This window comes from Neofelis nebulosa, chromosome 10, assembly GCF_028018385.1.
Source record: "Neofelis nebulosa isolate mNeoNeb1 chromosome 10, mNeoNeb1.pri, whole genome shotgun sequence".
Taxonomy (NCBI): domain Eukaryota; kingdom Metazoa; phylum Chordata; class Mammalia; order Carnivora; family Felidae; genus Neofelis; species Neofelis nebulosa.
This window is the reverse complement of record NC_080791.1, coordinates 63942955-63965652: the sequence shown is the minus strand read 5'-3', so window position 1 is coordinate 63965652 and position 22698 is coordinate 63942955. Positions and strand designations below refer to the sequence as shown.

The window sequence follows — 22698 nt, the reverse complement described above, 5'->3', positions numbered from 1 at the left end:
TTCTTATAATGAGAACTCTTAAGATCTAATCTCTTAACAACTTCCAAATATGCAATACAGTATTATCAACTATAGTCACTATGCTGTACATTATATCCCCATGACTTATTTATTTTGTACTTGGGAGTTATATTTTATACCTTGTGACCCTCCACCCACTTGGCCCATACCCCACCTCTGGCAACCACCAATCTGTTCTCTTTATCTATGAGCTAATTTTCCTTTTTTTTTTTTTAGATTCCAAATAAGGGTCAACTATTCTACCACCAACTCTTTACATTCTTACCTTCATCTTTAAGCATTCCAATCACATCCTCTATGAGGGTCACCACTTCCTTGCTGTTCTTTGGATGTTGTAAATTCACCCAAGTCCTAATGTCTTCAGGGAGAATTGTCAGAAATTGTTCCAGCACCAACAGCTCTAGGATCTGTTGCTTTGTATGAACTTCTGGTTTCAGCCACTGAAGACAGAGCTTCCAGAGTTGGCACAGGGCTTCATGAGGCCCAGACACATCCAAATACTGGAAATGTCTGAACTTTTGACGAGATGCCTCAGAGTCACATGTTTCCATGACTGGGATGGATTCCTGCTGCCAAGACACATGTGCTTTCAGGGCCTCACTTTGTTCATGTAGAGTCAGGCTTTGAGGTTTTGAGATAGCCATCAACTTGTTCAGAGGCTGCATCTTCCCAGACAGAACTCCCACTATAGTTCCAATTTGTTTTACTAGAGGATTCTAATAATTCTTGGGTGAAGGACATGTGTACTATATATATGCAATGTGATTTGAACCAAGTTCTATCTCAGTAAGAGAACAGTTCCAGGAGCTTCAGATACAAAGCCAACATTCTGGTACCTGAGGAAATGAAAAAAAGATACCAATATGACCTATATTTAATGAACATGTTTTAGCATATTGCCAAAAGATAAAATACAAGTAATATTCTTAAAATTGTCCAATAAGATAAATATTATGGATTATACTTCCATTCTTGTTTCTTTCTTATAACGAGAAAATATGCTGTCCCTTCCCAATCACCCACCAAAAAGAAAATAAACACAGACATCACACAAAAAGTGATAAATGAAATAGTCCTTTAAAAAAAAAAAAACCTCACAATTTAATTGCAATTAGGTTTCTCCTGTATCAGGTGACAACACATTTTTGCTTTAAAATTAAGCAAAACAAATATTCAGAAGGATATTTAGGTTATTAAGGCTTTATACTAGAAAAGCCTAAAAAATCTCTTTCTAAATTCTCAATAAATATCAGTAAGGTTATATACAATGAGTAGAACAGAACACACCACTAGAACTTAAGAAACAATTATTTAAAAAAATAAGAGAATAGCGGTGCCTGGGTGGCTCAGTTGGTTAAGAGTCCGACTTCGGCTCAGGTCATGATCTCATGGTTTGTGGGTTCGAGCCCCACATCAGGCTCCATGCTGACAGCTCAAACCCCGGAGCCTACTTCAGATTCTGTGTCTCCTTCTCTCTGCCCCCCCCCCCCAACTCCTGCTCTCTCTCAATCTTTCAAAAAAAATTAATTAATTTTAAAAAAAGGAGAATAAATAGGAGTCATTCATTGTTGGGGGTAAATCAAAAAGTACATTCCAATGATACAAAAAACAGACACACAGATCAATGGATAGAGAGCCAAGGAACAAATCTACACCTCTATGTTCAATTCACCTATGAGAAAGCAGGCAAGAATACACAATGGGGAAAGGATAGTCTTTTCAATAAATGGTGTTGGAAAACTGGACAGCTACATGCAAAAGAATGAAACTGGACAACTTTCTTACATCATATAAAAAAATAAACTCAACATGGATTAAAGATCTAAATATGAGACCTGAAGCCATAAAACTCCCAAAAGAAACATAGGTAGTTAATCTTTTGGACATCAGCCTTAGCAATGTGTTTATGAATATGTCTCCTTAGGCAAGAGAAACAAAAACAAAAATAAGCTACTGGGACTATAACAAAATAAAAAAGCTTTTGTACAGTAAAGGAAACCATCAACAAAATAAAAAAGCAACCTACTGAATGAGAGAACATATTTGAAAATGACATCACTGATAAAGGGTTAATATCCAAAATATATAAAGAAATTATACAATTCAACATACACATATACACACAAACACACAAATAATTCAATTAAAAATAGGCAGAGAACCTAAACAGACATTTTCCCAGAAAAGATACACAGATGGCCAACAGGTACATGAAAAGATGCTCATCAAGAAATGCAAATTAAAACCACAAGGGGGTATCATTTCACACCTGTCAGAAAATGGCTAATATCAAAAAAACAAGAAATAACAAGTGTTGGTATGAATGTAGAGAAAGGGGAACCTTACGCATTGTTGGTGGGAATGTCAATTGGTGCAATCGCTGTGGAAAACAGTAAGAAGTTTCCTCAAAAAATTAAAAATAGAAATACCATATGATCTAGTAATTTCACTACTGGGTATTTAGCCAAAGAAGATGAAAACACTAATTTGAAAAGATATATGCACCCGTATGTTTACCGAATTATTTACAATAGCCAAGATATGGAAGCAACCCAAGTGTCCATCCACAGATGAATGGATAAAGAAGATGTAGTGTGTGTGTGTACATATGTGTGTATGTGTATATATATGTATATACACATACACATATATATAAATGGAATATTACTTAGCCATAAAAGGAGGTGATTTTGCTATTTGCAACAACATGGATGGATCTAGAGGGTATTATGCTAAGTGAAATAAGTCAAACAAAAATGAATTCCTCATGACTTCACTTATATGTGGAATCTAAAAACCAAAACAAATGAACAAATAAACAAATCAAACAGACTCTTAAATATAGAGAACTGGTGGTTGCCAGAGTGGAGGTGGGTGGTGGGGGGGTGGTGGGGATCAGCAAAATAAAGGGGATTAGGAAGTACAAACTCCCATTTTGAAATAAATAAGTCACGGAGATGGAAAGTACAGCACAGGGAATATAGGCAATAATATTGTAATAATGTATGGTGACAAACAGTGTCTACACTTATTGTAGTGAGCATTTTAAGTACTATATGGAACTGTGGAATCAATATGTTATCTACCTGAAACTAATACAACATTGTAGGCCAATTTTACTTCAATTAAAAAAAGAGTGCATTCCCAGACTAAAATGATTAGAAGTTTTCATTTGTTAGGACTCGTTATCGGCCAGTCTGCAATGTCCACCAGGGAAGTAATAGGCTCAGCTAAGCATTTACACTCACATGACTACCATGGGCCATATTTGGCACTAGTTGTTCAGAAGGTCTCTGGACAGAAAACACAGCTTGCTAGCCGAGTAACTGGCATTGTTCTTCAGTGGGAGTCCTCACAGAGTATAGCTCAAGTCAAGAGATCTACATAGGTTGTGCAGAAAGCACATTGACTTAAAGCCTTCCCACAAGAGCCAGAGTCTTTTTTAACAACTCTGAGCACAGCACTCAGGGTTCCCCAAAGAACTTCCCCCATTAGGAGAATCATCACATTCAGGGAAGTTCAGATACAGCTTTCTACCTGATTTACAATTCTCCCAGTGTGAAAGCAATTGAACTTTCAGGGTTCATTTTTTTTTTTTTTAATATAATTTATTGTCAAATTGGTTTCCATACAACACCCAGTGCTCATCCCAAAAAGTGCCCTCCTCCATGTCAGGGTTCATTTTTTACTATATACCTCTAAGCCAGTGGTTTTCAGGAGCAATTTGGTACCAGGGGAAATCTGACAATTCTGGAGACAGTTTTGGTTATCACAACTGGGGGCTCTTACTGGCATCGGGTCAGAGAAGCCCAGGGATCCTGCTAAACATCCTACAATGCGTAAGATGGTGCTCAATAACAAAGAACTATCCAGCCTAAAAGGTCACTAATTCCAAGGTAAAGAAATCCCTGCTATAGAAAATATATAGTGACAAAGAGTACATACTTTGGAGTCATACTGACAGGAGGTTAAATAGCAGCTGTACTAGTAACTACATGTATGAAATTAAGCAAATTAGTTAACCAAAACCTGAATTTTCTCAATTGTAACATGGATATAATAATATCTATCTGACTGAATTACAGTGATTAAAAGAACTCTCATCTACTTCTTGGAAGATAATAAACACTCGATACCCATTTTGTTGAGAGTTTTTATCATAAGTGGATGTTGAATTTTGTCAAATGCTTTTTCTGCATCCACTGAAATGATCATATGATTTTTATCATTCATTTTCTCAATGTGATGTATCACATCGACTGATTTGCAGACATTGCAAATCATTTATCTGGTAAGAGATTAATATCCAAAGTATATCAGGAATTCATACAACTTTATAACAAAAGAAAATTAGACTTGAAAATAGGCAGAAGATTTGAATATTTTTCCAGAGAAGACATTTGAACATTTTTCCAAAGAAGACATACAGATGGCCAGCAGATACATGAAAAATGCTCAGCAGCATTAATCATCAGGTAAATGCAAATCAAAAGCACACTGAAGTATCACCCCACACATTTTGAAGGATTATTTCCAAAAAGAGAAGACATACCAAGTGTTAGTGAGGATGTGAAGAAAAGGAAACCCTTGTACATTGTTGGTGGCAGTGTCAATCGGTGAATCCACTGTGGAAAACAGTATGGACATTCCTTAAAAAATTAAAATAGAACTACTGTATGATCCAGCAATTCCATTTCTGGATATTTATCCAATAAAAATGAAAACACTAACTGGGAAAGATATATGCACCCTCATATTCATTGCAGTACTGTTTACAATAGCCAAGACATTAAAATAACCTAAGTGTCCATCAACAGATCAATGGATAATGAATTGTGTGCATGCATGTGCATGTGTGTGTATATACATATAGGAATATTATTCAGCCATAAAAAGAATTAAAATCTTACCATTTGAAACAAATGGATGTACCTTGAGGGCAATATGCTAAGTGAAATAAAGTCAGACAAAATACCGTATGATCTCTCTTATGTGTGTAACCTTAAAAACAACAACAAAAAACAAAATTGGTAGTTGCCAGAGGAGAAGGGTGGTAGGTGGGAGAAATGGGTATAAGGGGCCAAAGGTTAAATTTAAAAAAGCCTGAAGCAATGGGCAAAATATCAATTTTCAATACTTTCCATTGTGTTTTTTAAAAAAATATTTAGAGAAAGAGAGTGCGCGCACACACGCAACCCAAGGAGGAGCAGAGAGAGGACAGAGGATCCAAAGCGGACTCCATGCTGACAGCAGCCAGCTGCCAGCCCAATGTGGGGCTTGAACTCATGAACCACAAGATCATGACCTGAGCTGAAGTTGCACACTCAACCGACTGAGCCACGCAGGCGCCCCTCCATGTGTCTTATTGCAACCATATAATAACCACTTAAAAAACAAAACAAAACACAACACTCAGTAGATTTTCATATATACATGTGTATGTCTGCTTGTTAGCAGATCTTACAGACTGGCCAAAAGTTAGTTCACAAAAGTATTTCCTGACCTCATCTATTGGCAATGTCTATCTGAAAGATTATTCAACATTCAAATAAAGATTAGTATATGGAGCAAAAGAACAATATAGAGAGCCCTATGAAAAGAGAGTGCAGAAGGAAAAATGCACAATGCTCAAAAAAGTCAAGGCAAGAAAACATTTTAGAACACGTACTGACTTTCTGAAGAAAAAAAAAACAAGTATGGAAATGAGTGGAATCTGTAAGACTGAAGGCAAAAGAAAATATACAATAGCACTGTACTCTAGTTGATAAAGTTCTTTCCTATGGAGATATACATTAACAATTCTGATACATTATGCATGTATATCGGAATTGAACAATAAGTACATGCACTGCAGATTGTGAGAAGCAGCTTTCTTAATGTTTGAGTAGGAGTTTTCAGATAATCAAAGGAAAGAAGCTAGAATGGCTCAAGTGGTAATGAATTAGAGTTGGAGATATCAGTATGAACTTCTGTGTAGCTTACTATAAAGGTGGTTACATACAGAAATATATAGATATTTGTATATACAGGGATTAGTATGCATGCATATATTTCCTAGCTCTGTCAGCTGAGTTGGCCTAGAAGCAAGGACATCCCAGGACCAACAATAACACTTAGCTCCCAGGTCTCAGTTTCTAATACCATACTTCAATAAAAGGAACCAGGGCTCCACAGAAAAATGGCTGATTTTAAAACTGGAGAAAAAAATATACAAGAAGAGGTGGAGCATCTTGAAGTACTAAAAACTAAACAAAAGCTCAAAAACAAAAACACATTTACTGGGGCACATCAAAAGCACACCGGAGCCAAGCAAAAGAGCTCCCAATGGCCAAAGCTGGAACAATATTAGTAATAAATAATCTATAAAATTAATGCCCATAGGCTATATTAATACAGATGACTGACTCAATAAATAAATGGGGTAGAATAGACAAATCTCCCATACAGAAGAGTCCAAATAATTTGTGTAGATATTCAGCCCTCTAGGAGGTACAGAACTCTCTATCCCTGGAGTTTGGACTCTGCATAGTGAATTTCTCACAAAAAAGTATATACAGGAAAAAGGAAAAAGAGTAAATTTATAATGGAGAAACCTAAAATATATACCTCAACAAGTGATCAAAGTTAACACCAATAATGACAGGTCATGTTGACAGTATGTACCTTTGAGATGGTGTGGTTGAAATAGCACTTTGTCTCTGATTTTCCTTCTCTAAACCCATAACACCAGTCTAATCATGAGAAGGATTCTAACAGACAAATTCTAATAGATGGTCTTCATATAAAATACCTGACCAGTACTCCTCAAATCTGTAAAGGTCATTAAAAACAAGTCTCAGAAACTATCCCAGACAAGAGGAGCCTCAGGAGATATGATAACTAAATGTACTGTGGCATCCCAGATGGGATCCTGATCAGAAGAAGGACATTAGGTAAAAATTAAAGAAGTATGAATAAAGTATGGACTTCAGTTAATATATATATTTCACTGACTGTAACAAATGTACCATATTAATTTGTTACTAATAGGGTAAATGGGTATGGGGTGTATGGGAACTCTCTGTACTATATTCTCAAATTCAGTTAAGTAAGGTTTTACTTTGAAAAGTCAACACCCACATTAAAAGCCTTAGTTCTCCTCAGATGGTTTATTCAATTTATTTAGGAAAGAACTTTTTGTGGGAGGAAGGCACTGAAGCTGAACTGCCTCTTTATATAAGTGGGAAGGGAAATGGGAAGTTAGGGAGATGACTGAAATAGATGTTACACTTGATTCCTATGTTCTATTTGATTCTCCCACACTCTGTTGGAACTGCTTATGAAACAAATAGGCAGTTTCCACCTCCACTGTGGTTACGTCATAGTACATTCTAAGTTGTGGCCTTTTCTACATTGTTTCTTAAAACTATGTTTCTCTCCACTCCCCATCTTGTAAATTTTTTTTTTTTACATTTTTATTTATTTTTGAGAGACAGAGCACAAGTGGGGGAGGGGCAGAGAGAGAATGAGACACAGAATACGAAGCAGGCTCCAGGCTCTGAGCTGTCAGCACAGAGCCCGATGTGGGGCTTGAACTCACAAACTGAGATCGTGACCTGAGCCGAAGTTGAACGCTTAACTGACTGAGCCACCCAGAACCCCCTCCACTCTCCATCTGGTAGAGATGTACTGACACCATTTATATGCTCCTTAGTAACCCTTTACATGTCTGCCAGACACAGGGCAAAGTGGACCAACTGAAGGAAGAATATTTGAGACCCAACACAAACCTTCTCTAAAGCTTAAGGAAAGCATAGGTTCATTAAAAAACAAAAGAAAGTTTCAAAGTGCTTAAGAGGTATCATGGAGTCCCAGCAAAAGACTAAACTATATGCCCAGATACTTTTTTAATTAACATAAAGGGAGAAAGCAGGGGTGAGGGTTGGAGGTGAGGGAGGTGAGCAGTTCACAGGCAAAATGTTAAAAAATAAAACGAAACACCAAGGAAGCACAAAAATTAAAAATTTAAAGGTGGAAAGAATAACAAGGATATCCACTATAATGGTAAATGTACTGGGTAAAAATTTTCACTATATAAACACTCAAGAGACATGGAAAACAAAAGAACTGCAAAGTTACAAATAAAGGGATTAAAAACCTAACAAGCAAATGTAAACAATACACAGGGATAAAATGAATTAAAAAGCCCACAGGGCACCTGGATGGCTCAGTTGGTTAAGCCTCTGACTCGGTTCCAGCTCAGATCATGATCTAACACTTCGTGAGTTCAAGCCCTGCATTGGGGACCACACCCATGGTGTGGGGCCTGCTTGGGATTTTCTGTCTCTCTCCCTCTCTGCCCCTCCATGGAGCACTCCCGTGTGTGTCCTCTCACTCTCTCTCAAAATAAATAATTAAAAACTTAAAAAAAAAAAAAAGCACAAGTGTATTAAAGTAGACAAAAAGGAAACTTTAAATGAAGGTACAACTTATAATGAAATACGACTTATTAAATGTACCAAATAATGTAACTGGAATATGTTTATGGCAAAATCCTCAGAAAACAAAAGATGAAATCAACAAGGACACAACAAATAAATCCTTAGCAAATAAGCTATATCCTTAACAGACAAACTAAATCCTTAATCCTTAACAAACTAAAATTAAGTAATAATATAGTAGATATGAAAAATGTGCTTAGTGTGATGTAATGTAGTTTCTATTCAAGCACTTATGAAAATGTTTACAAAAGCTACTATGTATGAGGCTACAAAAAAACTCAATAAATAAAAAGTATCTACCAGTGAACAGACTACATTTATCATCAGAATGAAAACTACAATTTGACACAAAAAACATTCTCAACTAATTTGAAATTTAAACTTTGTTTCTAAAATACACCTCAAAAGACAAAAACAATGGACATCAAAATCTATAGAGCACGGTTCAAGCTCCACTGTTAGGCAATGCCAAAGACTTACATATGTAATTAAACAATAATGAGATAAACATTCAACTCAAAGTGAGAAAAAGCAACAAAATATACTGGGAATTTATAGGTTAAGTATATAAATTAATAAATTACTCGGTATCAATAATTATAGAGCTAGAAGGACAGAGATGTTCAGGACGACATGCTTGCATTTAAGATTTCAAAAAGGGAACAGTTTGGGTGACAGAACGTCCAAGGTACGACTGTGACTGCGAGAAGCTTAAGTGGTCTGTAAGCGATGAACACGGGAATAAACAAAGTCAAGAACTGAAGTTTAAGCTCTAGTACTAACAGACGTCTTTCAGGACGATGGTGGCAGTCAGAATGAAGCGTTAACTGTGAGCCACTACCACTGGAAGGGAGGGTTCAATAAGGCGCAGGTGACAGGAATCCGGGGCGTTAAACAAGCAGGTGACACAGGTTCAAAGGATTTTATAACATTGAGGAAAAATGGAACAGGGGCCAATTATGTGGGCAAGGTAGCATCTGTCGGTGAAGAGGGTTGTTTTAAACCTCATAGGTAGAGCAGAAGCTTGAGTTGAAAACAGCCTTGGAGATTAGCGCAGGTAGAGGAGCAGAAAGCAGTTTGCAAATGAAGCGTCTGAAATTTGAAAGACGCCTTGAAGTTTAACTGTTTGGAGGAGTAACAAGGAATGACTGGGAAAGAAGGCAAGTTGCAATGAAGGTTTCCCTATTTTCTTTTCCAGCTGATGGATCCAGTCACACTTGGTATTTCCACGAGGAATCAATACCAGTCATTCCCGAACCCACTAATGAAGATACTTTCCCCAGGTTAAGTGCCTGCAGATTGCCCCCGTTACAGAGTGGAAGAGAGGGCTGCACTAAACGCTGCTCAGGCCTGCTCTCCCACGCACCGATTTCCTTCCGCAGCCCGCGCCTTCCCCGCCACTGGTGACCCCTCCAGGTGGTCCCGCGGAGACTGCGGGGCGCGGCGCCGGAATCCTCTTAACTGCGCACAAGCCGACGCCCTCCAGCGGGATTCCCAATTCCGCGCACCCGCGTCCTCGTCGCCCGCTGACCCCGGCGATACCTGCGGGCACAGCTTCCAGCCGGCACTCTGTTCACTCACACCCAGGCGCCAGTTCCGACAGGAGCCACGGAGGTCTCGGGCCTCGCGGGCGGAAAGAGGCGGCGTGGGTAATCACGCCGGAACTAAGAAGCCGTGACCACACCCGCCTATTAAACGCCGACGCCGCCGCCCCTCTGGGTCTCCTAAAGGCCAAGGCGAGCCTCGGGCGCACGCACGCGCACAGGCCCCGGGAGGAGCCCCCAGCGGCCCCTGCGGCCTCAGTCTGCAGAGTAGACTGGGGGCTTCTCCCAGTCCCGCCCCCTTCCTCAGCCCCGCCCCCTCCGTAGACTTTCGTCCAACCCCAGGGCCACGAACGAATGGATGCGGGCTTCCGGTAGGGTGGAGGCGAGGGTAAGGCGCAGGGAGAACGGCATCTCAAACATTCTTTGCTTCCCCCATCCCATCCCATCCCATCCCGGAAAAGTGTCCAAAATCTTCCTCACCTTTTCCGTGCCCCCCCCACCCCACTTGAGTGGAACCAAAAAATGTGACAGAATTTCGAAAGGATACCAATTTGTATATAACATGATTGTCACTGATTTTATTGATTCACTCATTCATTCATTCTGTTTTGCAACCAAGTAAAAAGTCTCGTGGAAGATCATGAGTTCAGTTTTGGCTGAGTTGAGTTTGAGATACTTTGTGACATCCAAGAAGCAATATCAGATAGGCATACGGATCGAGGAGTCTGGAGACCTTAGAGGTGTCTGGGGCCAGTGGTGTAAAATTTGTGTCAATTCTGGGTAGATGATAGTTGATACTATGAGGGAGGATGACATTGTAGAAAGAACAAAAAGGAGAAAATACTAAAATGAAAGGGCCCAGGACTGAGCCCCAAAGGAAGAACTCAAAATAGTAAATCAGGGAGAGCCTCCCAGAAAAGGAGCTTTACATCTAGAGCACGAATTGACCAAAATAAAACAAAAGGGGAATTAGATATTTTTTTTGCCAACCTCCTCTGTGCTCACTACTATCATAAGCAAATTATAAATATCATCTCACTCATCACCACGACACTATAAGGTAGATATTATCATTCCCCAATCTGTTGAAACTAAAATCTGGCAAAGCTAAGCTCCAAGCTCAGATCACTTCATATTTGCATCACTGCTATTCACTCAATGTTTCAATACTTAGAGAGCCATTAGTAAGTTTTGACAGAATTGTGGAATGACATTTTCCAAGATTGGGGGTATGGTGTGTGCTATGAATTGTTTGCAATGAGGCTGACCTTTATGAAAGTCACATTAAATTAGCTAGGCAAAACCAAAATTTTAACTTGTAAGTGTTGCCAGTAAATAGGCTCGAATATAATCTATAGCTGATTAAAGAGCAGAGAAATGGAAAAAGCACAAAGTAGGAAGGAGAAGGACCAGCCTTTCTCCTCTCATACCTTTCATAGATATGAGGTTTCTGGCCACTTACCTTCAGAGGTCCACGGAAACACTGACATTGCTCTCTAATTGAATAGGGTAATTTTCAGGTTTCAGTCACCTCACTAAAGGTTTTTTTAGTTTATTTTTTAAAGTTTATTTATTTTGAGAGAGAGAGAGAGACGGGGGGGGGGGGAAGGGGGAGGGGTAGAGATGGAGAGGGAGAGAGAATCCCAAGCAGGTTCTGCATTGCCAGTGCAGAGTCTGAGACGGCTCAAGCCCACCAACAGTGAGATCATGACCTGAGCCAAAATCAAGAGTTGGTTGCTTAACTGACTGAGCCACCCAGGTGCCCCAGGTCCAGATATTTTTTAATGGAACAATCTTATGATTGTTCTTGCAATATATGACTTTTATTGTGAAGGTAAAACTAACTGGGACTTGATCCTTAAGATTCATACAGTTGTCTGCTACAGACTCCATTTCCTTCTAGCATCATGAAATCTAGGTCTTCTGAATTAGAACCTAATTCAGCATACAGAGAAAACTTAAATCAACACTTTTCCTAGGCCACACATTCATTCAGCAAATTTTTATTGAGAATATGTGACTAGTACAGACATTGTACTAGCAGTAGGGAACACATTAGTAAACACAATCAGGGGTGCCTGGGTGCCTCAGTCGGTTAAGCGCCTGACTTCAGCTCAGGTCATGATCTCACAGTTCGTGGGTTCAGGCCCCTCGTCAGGCTCTGTGCTGACAGCTCGAAGCCTGGATCCTGCTTCAGATTCTGTGTCTCCCTCTCTTTCTGTCCCTCCCCCACTCATGCCCTGTCTCTCAAAAATGAATACACATTAAAAAAAAAAATTTAAACACAATCAGATGAGGACTGTCTTAATGCCCAACAGAAGCATTCCCTATTCTAAGCTCACTCAACTCTTCTGTGTTCTTCACTCAACATTCTGTATTCTTCATATTCTCATAATGTTGTGTTATGTACATTATGAGTTATACTGGTCAGTTTGGAATGTATAGGTTGTCAAGACATTAGTGGGGGTGATTTGGTTTCATAGGCCATGGGTAATGGATATTTGTCAATTTTTGGCTTCTGATCATTTGAGTACCTTTTCCATATTTATGGCCTTCTGTGAATCATGGGCTAGTAACAACCTATCTGCCTCCACAGAAGCTGAATACACCTGAAATTCACTTTCTTTGCCTTAATTGCAGCTATTGTATAGCATGTAACTTGGACTCAATCAATTAGATACACTCAGTCTAGACTGAATTAAGAGCTAGTGACATGAAAAAGCAAGGACAGCAAACCATTTCTTTTCTTTTTTTAGAAATAGACTTTTCAGATCAGTTTTAGACTTGCAGAAAAACTGAGAAGTACCCTTAGTTCCTATATACCCACTTATCTTCCATTATTATTGTGGTATCTTTGTTACAATTAAGAAAATCAACACTGATATCTTATTAACAAAAATTCATACTTCATTTGGATTTTCTTTGTTGTTCTTTTCTTTCCCCTCATATCCTTTTTCTGATTCAGGATCTCATCTAGGATGCCACATTACATTTAGTTGTCATGTCTCCTTAAGGCTTCCTTGGCTGTGACAGTTTCTCAGACTTGTTTTTGATGACCTTCACAGTTTTGAGGACTACTGGTCATATATTTTATAGGAAGCTCATGTATTAGAATTTGTCTGATGTTTTTCTCATGATTAGACTGAAGTTATGGGTTTAGGGAAGGACAATCACAAAGATAAAGCGCTATTTCCATCACATCATCTCAAGGGTATATATATATCAACGTGACTTATCACATTGCTGTTAACCTTGATCACCTGACTGATGTAGTGCTTGTCAGCAGATAACTTCTTTTTTCTTTTTCTGTCAGTGGCAGAGGAAGCACCAACTCCCAATTTCCAGCCTCAGCGAATCAGCAGCTTCCTCTGCAGGGCCTGGGCTGATGGTGTTGGCAGAGTAAAGTGCGCCATCTAGTGCTAAACGGCAGTGATGTTCCCATGACACCCATTCTGTGACAGGATTTTGGCCTGTAGTTCTGGCTGCAGGACCAGAATTACCATTGTTTCAGTATTTTTCCTTTTAGCTTAAATCACACATAGTCAGTCTCTATTACTTACAACTAAGAACCCTAATCATATATTATCTTTATTATTATTTTGGGGTGTATGCACTAAATTTTTTTCTTTAGAAGCATTCTGACAATTTATTCCCTCTCACTATAGCAGGAGATATATCATATTTTTTGTTGGTTTGTTCATTTTGAGAGAGAGAGAGAGAGATAAACTTCTATTAGTAATGTGAAAAATTCCCACTGGCATCTATTTTGATGGAATGAATGGGAACATAATTCTCTCAGCATTTGAGTTATCCATTCCTGTGTAACAAACCATCTCAAAACTTAGTGCCTTAAAACAGTAACCATTTTATTTTGCTCAGGAGTCTGTGGTTTCAGAATTTGGAGTGGGAATGGAAAGTATTAGTAATGGCAATATTAAAGATATGACCATGGAGCGAATGGCTGAGATCATTGGAGGAATGAAGATCAGGGAATTCTGAGAATACAGATATTTGAATATTTGATTTTATGTGAAAATTAGATAACTAAGATCTATAACAGGAGTAGTATCTTGGGAAAGTGACAGTGATCCAGAGCTTAAAGTCTTCAAGGAAAAGGGGGAAGTGACTTAGGAATCTAAAATAAAGTAAAAATCTCACAATCCCACTTTCTCAGCCACCCCTATTTCTTCCTTCTTCCCCATGGTGAGACTTCTCCAAATTAGTGTTCATATATTCTGTTCACATTGTCTTACTTTTCCTCCTGTTACTGAAATAGATTTCATTTAGATCATCACAGGCAGCCAAGTCACCAACTTCACATACTAGTGTTTTGTCCTTGTCTATATCACTTCAACGAGCACATTCTGTTTGAATGAGTTTCCTCTGATCCTCACGCCCAGATTGGTGTTTGTCTATTGTAGTGCACCTCCAGTAATTTTAAAAGAATAGTAACAAATGCAAAAATGTGTATTAAAACACATTATGTGTCAGTCATTGTTCTGGATGTATTGGATACAATCAGAGTTGGATATGATAAAATAAGAGCTCAATAAGTTATTTTAAAATGAATGCATGGAAAGAAATAAGAAATATAGCTACTAGATTTTATTACTTCACTGGGGAGGTCTTCTACTGAAGAGTCAGTAGTTCTTGACTCATATCCATGGTAACTGTAGAATGGTCATCATGGAATCCCCTCTAGACATGTGATTGGCTAAAAGTTGGGGAAAAATATGCAAAGGGCTGTCAGCCAGATTGTTTGGACTAAGGGTTTATGAAACCTGAAGTAGACCCCAGAATTGACCATTGCAGAGAAGTTGAGACACAGTCAGATGTGGTTATAGGCATCTAAGCCTATGAAGGGGTCAGCCTAGGATTAGTAAACTCCAATTCCTCAAATTCTAATTTCTCTTTTGCTTTTGGAAGAGATATTCATTGGGTAAATAGGGCCCTTTCAAAAGAGGCTGACCAGAATGGTTAGAGGGTGCCAAAGCACATTACATGAAGGAAATTTAAAGAAACAACTGGGTGTTTGGCTGTGAGGATTGAATTTGGGCAAGTATAGAAACTGACTTCAGTGAATTGTGGTATAGTATAATGAAAGTTGTTCTAGGACTAAAACTAAGGAAAGTGGGTTCAACATAAAGGAAAATTGATTTTGACTTACCATAAGGAAGATCTTTGTAATAGCTAAGAACTATCTATAACTGACCCTTGAACAACACAGGTTTGAATTGCATGGGTCCACTTATATATGGAGTTTTTTCAATACAGTACAGTGATGTAAAGGTATTTTCTCTTATGCTCTTCTTAATATTTTCTTTTCTCTATCTTACTTTATTGTAAGAATAGAGTATGTAATAAATATAACATAGAAAATATGTGTTGATTGACTGTTTATGTTATTAGTAAGACTTCCAGTCAATAGCGGGCTATTAGAAGCTAAGTTTTGGGGGAGTCAAAAAGTTACATGCAGATTTTCAAATATGTGAGGGTTGGCACAATCTAGTTCAAGGGTAGCTATATAAATGAAAGAGAATAATCCAAGAGAGTAGGGAGCTATATATTCTTGTTTCGGCAAATGCTGGACAATTACTCAATACAAACATTATAAACTGGTCTCAGGCCTATGTTTGGAATTAATGACTGTGAAACTCCCTTTTTACTCTGATAGTCTATGTTAATATGAAATTTGGGATGATGAGATTAAAAAACTCATTTTTTTTGAGCTTTCAATAGAAAACATCATGAACTAGGAAGTATTTTGCTTTTGGTACCATTTTACAAGCTGAAATGCTGAGCCATGAATGATCCCAGTATTAAAGACTCTTCCAAATATATTGGTTGTTTCTATCAGAGCCTATTCCTGGAGATTTATATGACTGGGACATCTAAATCTGAAATGTCTTCGATGTTAGGGCCATGTATGCAACTCATATTAGATGTTACTTCAAATAATCCAGTTTAAACCTCTTAGATTCAATTGTGACCATGCTTAAAACATCCATATTAGCTGAATTAACCACAAACACAAACTCCAAAATAGTACTTGATGTGTTTCATAATCAAGAAAACCTAACTTTTTATCATTTTATTTCTCCTCTGTGTTCTAGTTTAGCATGGAGTATTCATGGATTTTAGAACATGTCCTTCACTTTTATGCTTCTTGAAATGATCTAATTCATAACTGCCTACCAAAAGCCTGCACCTTTTTTTAAGGATGTTACCATAGTTCTAAAAGTCAAACCCAGAGATCACTGCCTCTGAAAAAAGGACTTTCTTCCAGCTAGTTTCCTGAGAGCCCCTTTGACATCCTTGTTTCTCAGGCTATAAATTATGGGGTTCAACATTGGCGTCACCACTGTATAGAACACAGATATCATTTTATCCCGCTCTTTTGTGGTCTTGGAGTTTGGCCGCATGTAGTTGAATATTCCTGACCCATAGAAGAGGACGACAACAGTGAGATGGGAGCCACAGGTAGAGAAAGCCTTGAGCCTCCCCTCCCCAGACTGCATCTGGATCACAGTGGAGATAATATTCCAGTAGGAGACAAGGATCAGGCAGATAGGAGCTAAGAGGATGACCACGCCCATTGCAAAGATGGCCATTTCTGTGCTATAAGTATCTGCTGAAGCCAGCTTCAGGAGGGCAGGAGGTTCACAAAAGTAGTGATTAATAATGTTCTGTCCTTGATAGGGTAGTTGGAAAGTAAAGGTGGTATCCACCAGAGACACTAGTGCGCCACTGGCCCAGGATCCTATGGCCAACTGGAGACACACCTGGTGGGTCATGATAGTAGAGTAGTGCAGGGGCTTGCAGACAGCCACATACCGGTCATAAGACATCACCACCAGCAGTGCACACTCTGTACACCCAACCAGAAGGGAGACAATTATCTGTGTCATACATCCAAAAAAAGAAATAGTTTTCCTCTTTACAAGGAAGTGGACCAACACTTGGGGGACAATGCTAGTAGAGAAACAGAGATCTGCGAAAGAGAGGTTTCTAAGAAAAAAGTACATGGGAGTGTGAAGTCGAGAATCCATGAAGATGAGAATGATGATGAGCAGGTTTCCAAATACAGTCAAAAGATAAATGATGAGAAAAAGAGTAAATAGCAGGATTTGGGTCTGCAAGTCCTGTGAAAGGCCAAAGAAAACAAACTCAGCCACAGAGGTTTGGTTTTCCTCTCCCATGAGATTTATGTCTGTTTACCTGTTGGTACAAATAAAAAGAACAAACTGTCGGTTTGTGACATCAAGTCCTATAGAAGAGTATCATTTAAGGCTTAGTTTAAAACCAAATTGGAGGGGCGCCTGGGTGGCTCAGTGGGTTAATTAACCCTCCAACTTCGGCTCAGGCCATGATCTTGCGGTTCACAAATTGGAGCTCTGGCGTCCTTGGGCTCTATGCTGACAGCTCAGAGCCTTGAGCCTGCTTCAGATTCTGTCCCCCTCTCTCTGCCCCTCCCCCGCTCACTCTCTCTCTCTCTCTCTCTCTCAAAAATAAATAAATATTTTAAAATAAATAAATAAATAAATAAAGCAAATTGGATATTTCTAGCCTTTTGCTATCCAAGTTGTTCTAATTAATATTAAATAGAATATTGTAATTCTTATTAGGTGGTTGTAATTTAAATCCGCTTCATTTTCTTCCAAAACTCTTCTTCACAGTGCCACTTATTTATACATAACTATGACAGTGTTAAAGCCTTCTTGGCTAATTCTGATATGAAGATATTAGACTTCATGTGGACTTTACTAAATGGCTCTACACATACTGTTACAAAATGACTGTGTATACTGTTAGCACTGTTATCATGCATAAAATTGCACCACTAACTGTTCAAAATACTCCATCTTTAATTATAACATACGCTTGAAAGATGAGAAACAGCTTTCAGGCATCAAACTCAATTTGACCTCTTAAAAAACAACAAATTTTTCTTGGTTTAAAAATAAAGCCTTAGCATTTCATACACTAAGGATTGTTCTATTTTAATTAAAGAGAAAAATACGAAAAGTAAAACAATTTAAAAAACAGGAAAAATAAATTAAAATTCTTGTGATATCTAGATAGGATCAGACTGACACAAGAGCTGTCTAGGAAAACGTGAAGTTTACAACATAAACTGAAAGACTTCTGTGAGAAAATAATATCATGAATAAGATTAAAAGATAAACTATAAACTGAGGAAAATATTTGAAGGAGACATTATGTCAAACAAAAGTTAAAATACTTTATCACAGGGACATCCGGGTGGTTCAGCCAGTTAAACGTCAGACTCTTGATTTTGGCTAAGGTCATGATCTCACGGTTCGTGGGATTGAGCTGCATCAGGCAGTGCGGAGCCTGCCTGGAATTCACTCTCTCTTCCTCTCCCCTGTTCAGGTGCTCTCTCTCTCTCAAAATAAATAAACATTAAAAAATACCTTATTACATTAACATTACATATAAAACACTATGAAAATTGTTCAGTCCAAGAAATAATGGGCCAAAGACATGAACAGACTACTTACAAAGAAGAAATACAAAGCTGCGAAATTTAAGAAAAATACTCTATATTATTATAACTAAATAAGTACGACTACAACAATGAGGGATATATTTTTCACTTGGGAAATTAGCTAAGATTTCAACAAAACAATCACATCACAAAATAGTAACTAGTAGTTTATTGAAAATTTAACACATGACAGGCATTTAACACATGACAGACACTATTAATCTTACTTTGCAGATGAGAAAACTGAGGCGCAGAAAAGTTCAGCTACATTCCCCAAATTAAACAATTAATAAATGGCAGAAGTCATTAACCATATAATGAGGGTGCAGGAAAAAAAAGACATTTTTGTACAATGCAAGTGGGTAGGAAAATTAGTCCAATCTTTCTAGAAAAAAATTTTGTCAAATATATTTTAAAACTTAAATATTCATATACTTTGACCCAGTTCTCAATAGTATGGGGGAGGAGGATATTCTTTTTTTACTAGTCTTTTCTTCCCTGTGAGGAATAATCTGACTTGTGATACTCTAGTGTGTTGCTTGGTCCATATTTACTATTGGTTACGGTTATTGTGCTTTAAAAGGTCATGCATGTTCTATTTTCTCACTTCTTCATGGTACTGAACTGATAAAATGGACAAAGTCCCCCTCAAGTTGTAAGGGAGGTTGAAGATTTTGAAAGACTTTAGAGGAGACTGAGTACCCCAACCCAGGCTAATCAGAGTTCTGAATTTGAGTGACATTAGGGACTAGTGCAATTAACAAAAAGCAGTGTCTTATTTTTCATGTTTCTTGTTTCTTTTCTAGAACTCTAAGGAGAGGGGGGACCTGGGTGGCTCAGTCAGTTGAATGTCTGACTCTTGATTTTGGTTCGGGTCATGATCCTGGGGTTATGGGATCAAGTCCTGGGTGGAGTTTGTGCTGAGCATGGAGCCTGCTTAAGATTCTTTCTCTCTTTCTCTCTCTCTCTCCCCCTCAGCCGCTCTACCCCACTAGCACTCTCTCTCTTAAAAAAAAAAAAAAAAAAGAACTCTAAGGAAGAATGACCAGGACTAGAATATTAGTATTAGTATTAGTACTATATTAATATTAGGAGTTCCTGAGTTCCCTAGGCCTAATATCATCTAATACCCCCAAATATTATCCCAATTTCTAAATACATTTCTAGGAATCCATTCTAAATAAATATTCTAAACTTCAGAAAAATGTTCACAAGAAAATATGTTTATTATGTTAGATAATAATGGTTAAAAACAGACACATAGACAAATGGAATAAAATAAAGAATGTAGAAATAAACCTACACATGTACAGTCAACTGATCTTTGACAAAGGTGCCAAGAATACACAATGAGCAAATGACAGTCTTTCCAATAAATGGTGTTGGGAAAACTTGATATCCACATGCAAAAGAATGAAATTGGACCTTATTTCATATCATATACAAAAATCAACTGAAAATACTTACTACCTGACACTAAAAAACTCTACAAAGACAATAAAGGGAAAATTTTCTAGGCATTAGACTTGGCAATGATCTTGGATTTGACACCAAAAGCACAAGCAATAAAAGCAAAAGATAGACAAGTGAGATTAAAAACAAAAGAAAAGTAGACTAACTAAAACCTTCTGCACAGCAAAGGAAAAAATCAACAAAATGAAAAGGCAACCTATCAAATGGGAGAAAATATTTGCAAACCTTATATCTGATAAAGGGTTAATATCTGAAATATACAAGGAACTCATACAACTCAATGACAAAGAAGCAAATAATCCAATTTTTAAAATGGACAAGTAAACTGAATAAACATTTCTCCAGAGAAGATATACAAATGGCCAACCGGTACAGGAAAAGTTGTACATCATCACTAATCATCATGAAAGTGTAAATCAAAACCACAATGAAATATTACATTACCCCTATTAGGATGGTTATTATAAAAGGGTTGGAAAAAAGACCCCAGAAGTTAACTAGTGTTGACAAGGATGTGGAGAAAAGAAAATCCTTGTACGTTGTTGGTGGGAGTGTAAATCTGTACAACCACTATGGAAAACAGTTTGGAGGTTTCTCAAAAAATTAAAAATAGAACTATCATATGATCCAGCAATTTCACTTCTGGGTTTATGTCAGAAGAAATTGAAATCAAGAAATATCTGAACTCCCATGTTCATTACAGCATTATTCATAATAGTCAAGACAGAAGCAATTTAAATGTCCACTGACAAATGGATAAAGAAAATGTTGAATATACATACAATAGAATATTATTCAGCCTTAAAAAAGAAGGAAATCATGCCATTTGTGACAACATGGATGAGCCTGAAGGACATTATCCTAAGTGAAGTAAGCCAGATACATAAGGATAAAGAGTTAAAAAACAAACGAAAAAAGGACAAATGCTACATGATATCACTTGTGTAAAATAGTCAAACTCATAGAAGCAGAGTGGTGTGATCATTGCCAGGCGCTTGGGGAAGGAGGTAATTATTAGTCAAATTAGGTATTAGTCAAAGGATACTAAGTTTCAGTTATGTAAAATGAGTAAGTCCTAGAAATGTACTGTACAGCAGAGTGCCTATAGTTATTCAAAGAATAACTATTCCTCTCCCTCAATTATTTCTGAAATTCCAAAGGTAATATAATAACTTTTCTCATCACTATCAATAATGTAGTGTTTGTTATTTTCTTTTTTCCTTGACTTTATTGTCTAGCTGTTATTGAATACTACTATTTCTTCTCTTCCTAACAGAGGATGATTGATTTAATTAATAATAATAATGCCAGTCATCTTCCACTGGTACTTAGAAAAAGTGGTTTTGCTTATCCCTTAGGGACCAATGTTAATATATGTTTTCAAAATGCACAGAAAGAAAGAACTTTCAAAAATTTATTTTTAAAAGTTTATTTATTTTTTATTTTCTTGAGGGGAAAAGGGAGAGAGAGAGGGAAAAAGAGAATCTTAAGAAAACTCTATGCCCAGCGCAGAACCCAACATGGGGCTCAATCTCACAAATGTGAGATCATGACCTGAGCCAAAATCAAGAGTCAGACACTTAACCAACTGAGCCACCAAGGCGCCCCATTTTTTTCTTTTTTAATGTTTTTGTTCTTTAATAGGCTATCTATTACCAATATAGGAAAAATATAAAAATGGGTAAATCTATATAGCACTTAATTGAGGATGCTCTAAACTAAAGTCACTTTATTGCATCTGCTTTCAGTCTTGATAAAGTAACTGCTATAGGACTAGCTCTCTTGCTAGAAGCAAATATAAAACAAAATATGGAACAACTATATTCAGACATTGGATAATAGCCAGTTCAGAATGTAATCCTGTATAGCAAGGAAGCAAAGAAGGTGAGTTTCATGGTCACATTAACTTTATGCTTAGAGGCACTTTCAGAACCACAGTCCATGCAGCTGGAGCCTAAGCAGAACATGATGGCCTTACTGAGCTGAGGAGACAGAGACCCATAAATGATAGTGCCAAAGCATTTGGAAATTGTGAAAGAGCATCAGAAAGGAAGTAGTTGTACAGTAAAGGCACTTTAGGAATCTGAACAAGTCTTGGCTGCATAATAAGCAAAGCAAGCATAGGATAAGACAGGGAAAACGCCTGAAAAAACAACTATTAGAGGCCAGGTAAAGCAGCAAGATTTTGGAATTCTAGCCATCCAAAATTGAGGGGCTTCATGGCAAACTCTTGGCAATGAGTTGCTCAGTGAGTTGCTTCTGGCATGAGACCTCTTAGAGGACAGGTCTTAGGAATAAGCTATGATAAGTTAAAAATGCATTTTATAAACCCCAACATATAAAACAATAGTTATAGCAAAAAAATCAAACAGAATATATAAAATGGAATTGCAAAAATACTCAATTAAACAGAAGGCAAAAAAAGATGAAAAGAACAAGGAATACATGGGAAAAATAGAAAGCAAATACAAGATAATAGACTTAAACCTAACTGTATTCATAATACATGAAAAGTAAATGGATAAAACATTCTTATTAAAAGGGAGAGATTGAGAGCTTGGGAAGATGGCAAAGTAAGAGGACCCTAAGCTCACCTTATCCCATGGATACAACTAGATAACATTCACATCAATGTAAATAACCCAGACAATGACCTGAAGACCAGAACAAA

The 22698-nt window shown here is 37.6% G+C and overlaps 2 protein-coding genes across 4 annotated transcripts in view; both read right to left on the bottom strand.

Moving 5' to 3' along the window:
- The window catches only part of ZNF215 (zinc finger protein 215), a 33430-nt gene extending 20040 nt beyond the window's left edge, over nucleotides 1–13390 (bottom strand). Inside the window, exons 1-2 of one of the 3 annotated variants that reach the window (XM_058688092.1) lie at nucleotides 13306–13390; nucleotides 287–857 (exon numbers count right to left, since the gene is read on the bottom strand). In XM_058688092.1, coding sequence (XP_058544075.1) covers nucleotides 287–686 — 400 coding nt within the window. In that variant the 5' untranslated portion in view covers nucleotides 687–857; nucleotides 13306–13390. Of the gene's footprint in view, nucleotides 1–286; nucleotides 858–10043; nucleotides 10350–13305 lie in introns of those variants that run through there. The other 2 variants (XM_058688093.1, XM_058688091.1) reach the window with 2 other exon arrangements.
- Nucleotides 13391–16200: 2810 nt separating this feature from the next.
- On the bottom strand, nucleotides 16201–17259 carry LOC131487412 (olfactory receptor 2D3). The gene has a single exon (XM_058688094.1). The coding sequence runs from the start codon at nucleotides 17242–17244 to the stop codon at nucleotides 16300–16302; it is 945 nt and encodes a 314-aa protein (XP_058544077.1). The 5' UTR covers nucleotides 17245–17259; the 3' UTR covers nucleotides 16201–16299.
- Nucleotides 17260–22698: the final 5439 nt, after the last annotated feature.